General features: G+C 49.8%; 1 protein-coding gene across 1 annotated transcript; it reads left to right on the plus strand.

Moving 5' to 3' along the window:
• Positions 1-1,803: 1,803 nt before the first annotated feature.
• LOC109177056 lies at positions 1,804-2,385 on the plus strand. Its single transcript, XM_019326392.1, has one exon. The coding sequence runs from the start codon at positions 1,804-1,806 to the stop codon at positions 2,383-2,385; it is 582 nt and encodes a 193-aa protein (XP_019181937.1).
• The last annotated feature ends 431 nt before the right edge of the window (positions 2,386-2,816 follow it).

The raw sequence follows: 2,816 nt of genomic DNA on the forward strand, positions 1-2,816 counted from the left end.
ATTGCTGAGCAACTGCACTGTCGCTGCGGGGAGAAGCGACTCCCAAAGCCCGTTGTTCTCTGGACAGTCACGGAAGATGTGATGAAGCGTCTCCGGAGTACCTGCACAAAGAGAACACGAGTTATCAACGGGAAAATGCCTCTTACACCGTTCCACGTTAGACATCACTTTGCCATGTTTGACAAGCCACAAAAAAAAGGACCATTCGACTAGGGATCTTGATAGTCCACAGACTCTTCCAGTCGCGATCGCCCATTCCCGGCTGTTCTCCCTTGATGATTTCATAGGCTGACTTGATAGAGAAAGCCCCGTTCAGCTCTCTGCTCCACCCCCAAGTGTCCTTTTCCTCGTCGTCCTCAATCACTACAAAGGCATTGATCCTCGCTCTCCACTCAGTTGGAAGGGCCCCGTTAAGCAGCTCCCAATTCCATCCGGTTCCAGTAATCCAGTAGTCGGCAACATGCGTGTAGAGCTCCGTTAGGGGAAGATGTCTGCACGCGTGGTCGTAGAGCCTATGGTCAGTCACCCAAGTATCCAACCAAAACTTCGTGTTCCGACCATTACGAATTACTCTGATGATGCCTCGTTCCATGACGTAGGATGCACCTTGGATACCCCTCCACACATTGGACAACCGTCTACCCGTCGCTGTGCCGTTGCCGTCCTCAGTCCATCTATACTTGCTTCTCAAAACCTGAACCCATACACTACTAAGTTCAATTAACATGCACCATCGTAGCTTCTCCATGAAGGCCAAGTTAACGTCATGGAGTTTACGAAACCCCAAACCGCCATCTTGCTTGGCTTGCGTGACTTTCTCCCATTTGACAAGGCTCAAAGTTCTGGTAGCCTCCGCGCCGCCCCATATGAACCTGCGAATGGTTTTCTCTAATTCGTCGCAGACCCCCCTCAGCAGCCACATAGATTGCATGGTGTACATAGGCATGGCGCTGAGGACGGCTTGATAGCCATCATGCCCGTATTCCCCTTCTTTGACCGCATAGTGTGCATGACCTCCTGGTAGACAATCATATTATCCGTGATTTGCCTCCCTGGCACGAATGAGCTTTGGCAAGGTCCAACGAGCCCTGGAAGAACAAATTTGAGACGATTAGTTATCGTCTTGGTTATCAATTTATAATAAACATTACACAAACTTATGAGCCTGAATTGCTTAATAGTCTCCGACATATGGACTTTGGGGTGTGAATAATATGTTTAATATTATTTTATATTCCTCTTGTAATAAGTTATTTAATATGTGGTGATAGACTAGTCAGCTTAGAATAGTTTATTAGTCAGGAGACTTTTACGTGTAGCATTTATGTTTAGTATTAGTCTCTCTCTGTAACTGTTTTGGAATTGAATCGCATTTCATCTGGTATCAGCTAAGCCGTAGGTTAGATCCTCCACCTTTCTCTCCCTCCCTATCATCGATCGTCGACCGTCTCTCATCTCTCGATGTCGACAAACTCCTCTGAGAGGACTGTTACCGCCGGCGCACCACCGCCGGCCACCACCCCAAACACCCTAGCCACAACCCACCACTTTGTTTCAATCAAACTCACCTCACAGAATTTCCTTTTTTGGCGCACACAGCTCGTGCCCTTTCTCCGGGGACAGGGCTTGCTCAGTTACGTAGACAGAGAAACTCCCTGCCCGACGCCGATGATCGACCTTCCGCCGACTGACGACTCCAGAGCCTCCACTGCCGTGCCTCAGGCGAATCCAGCGTACCGGTTGTGGATGTAGCAAGACCAGTCCATCCCCTCTCTTCTGATTTCATCATTGTCAGAAGAGGTGATGTACTTGGCCGTTGGTCGGAACACGTCGCGGGAAGTATGGCAATCCATCACCGCCGCCCTCGGATCGTCGACGCGTGCCCGTTGCCTGAATTTACTCGGGCAGTTCCAGTCGTTGCGTCAAGGCAACAGTTCGCCGGCAGAGTTTCTGGGACGTGCGCAGCTTCTGGTCGAAGACCTGGCGCTCGCCGGCCGACCGGTGTCGTTAGACGAACAGAATTTGTTCGTTTTCCGAGGTCTACGCCCGGAGTTCAGGGCTATGGCAGCTTCGTTAACGGTTTCAGGTAATCCGATAACCATCCCCCAGCTATCCGATTTTCTACAGGCGCAAGAGTTTATACTTGCAGATGATTACCCGGCGCCGGCTTCTGGAGTGTCGCATTCCGGTCTGTACACTGCTCGTGGCGGACGCGGGAATGGCGAGGCGAATTCTCGTGGTGGACGTGGTCGTGGAGTTCGTGGCGGGAATGGACGTGGCGGCCGCAATGGTCGTGGAAATCCGCCGAGGTGCCAGATCTGCCGCGCCATCGGCCACACTGCTGTTCATTGCTTCAAACGGTACAATGCACCGCCACCTGCCTAGGCGAATCTCACGGTCGCCGGAGATGAATCCACGACCAGCGTGGTTGGCAATTGGTTCCCGGATACCGGAGCATCTGCCCATGCCTCGCCCGATGCGTCAATGATGTCCCAGTCTGATGAGTACAATGGCAGCGACGTTTTGCGAGTCGGCAATGACGCAGGTTTGGTTATTTCACGCGTTGGTTCTGCATCTATTCTATCCATGTCTAAATCTCTTAAATTGTCTAATATATTACATGTTCCTGAATTGTCTGTCCCATTACTTTCGGTTCAAAGATTTACTGACGAGAATAATGTGTTTTTTGAATTTCACAAAGATTGTTTTTTTTTTTATTTTTATTTTTTATTTTTTTTTATTTTTTTATTTTTTGTGAAGGATTCAATAACCAGGGCAACCCTGCTTAAAGGGCCCACTTCTGGAGGGCTATACAC

The sequence above is a fragment of the Ipomoea nil genome, unplaced genomic scaffold (genome assembly GCF_001879475.1).
Source record: "Ipomoea nil cultivar Tokyo-kokei standard unplaced genomic scaffold, Asagao_1.1 scaffold0785, whole genome shotgun sequence".
NCBI classification, from domain to species: Eukaryota; Viridiplantae; Streptophyta; class Magnoliopsida; order Solanales; family Convolvulaceae; genus Ipomoea; species Ipomoea nil.

Coding starts and splice junctions, on each gene's coding strand:
- LOC109177056 (XM_019326392.1), top strand. CDS start 1,804: ATGTACTTGGCCGTTGGTCGGAACACGTCGCGGGAAGTATGGCAATCC.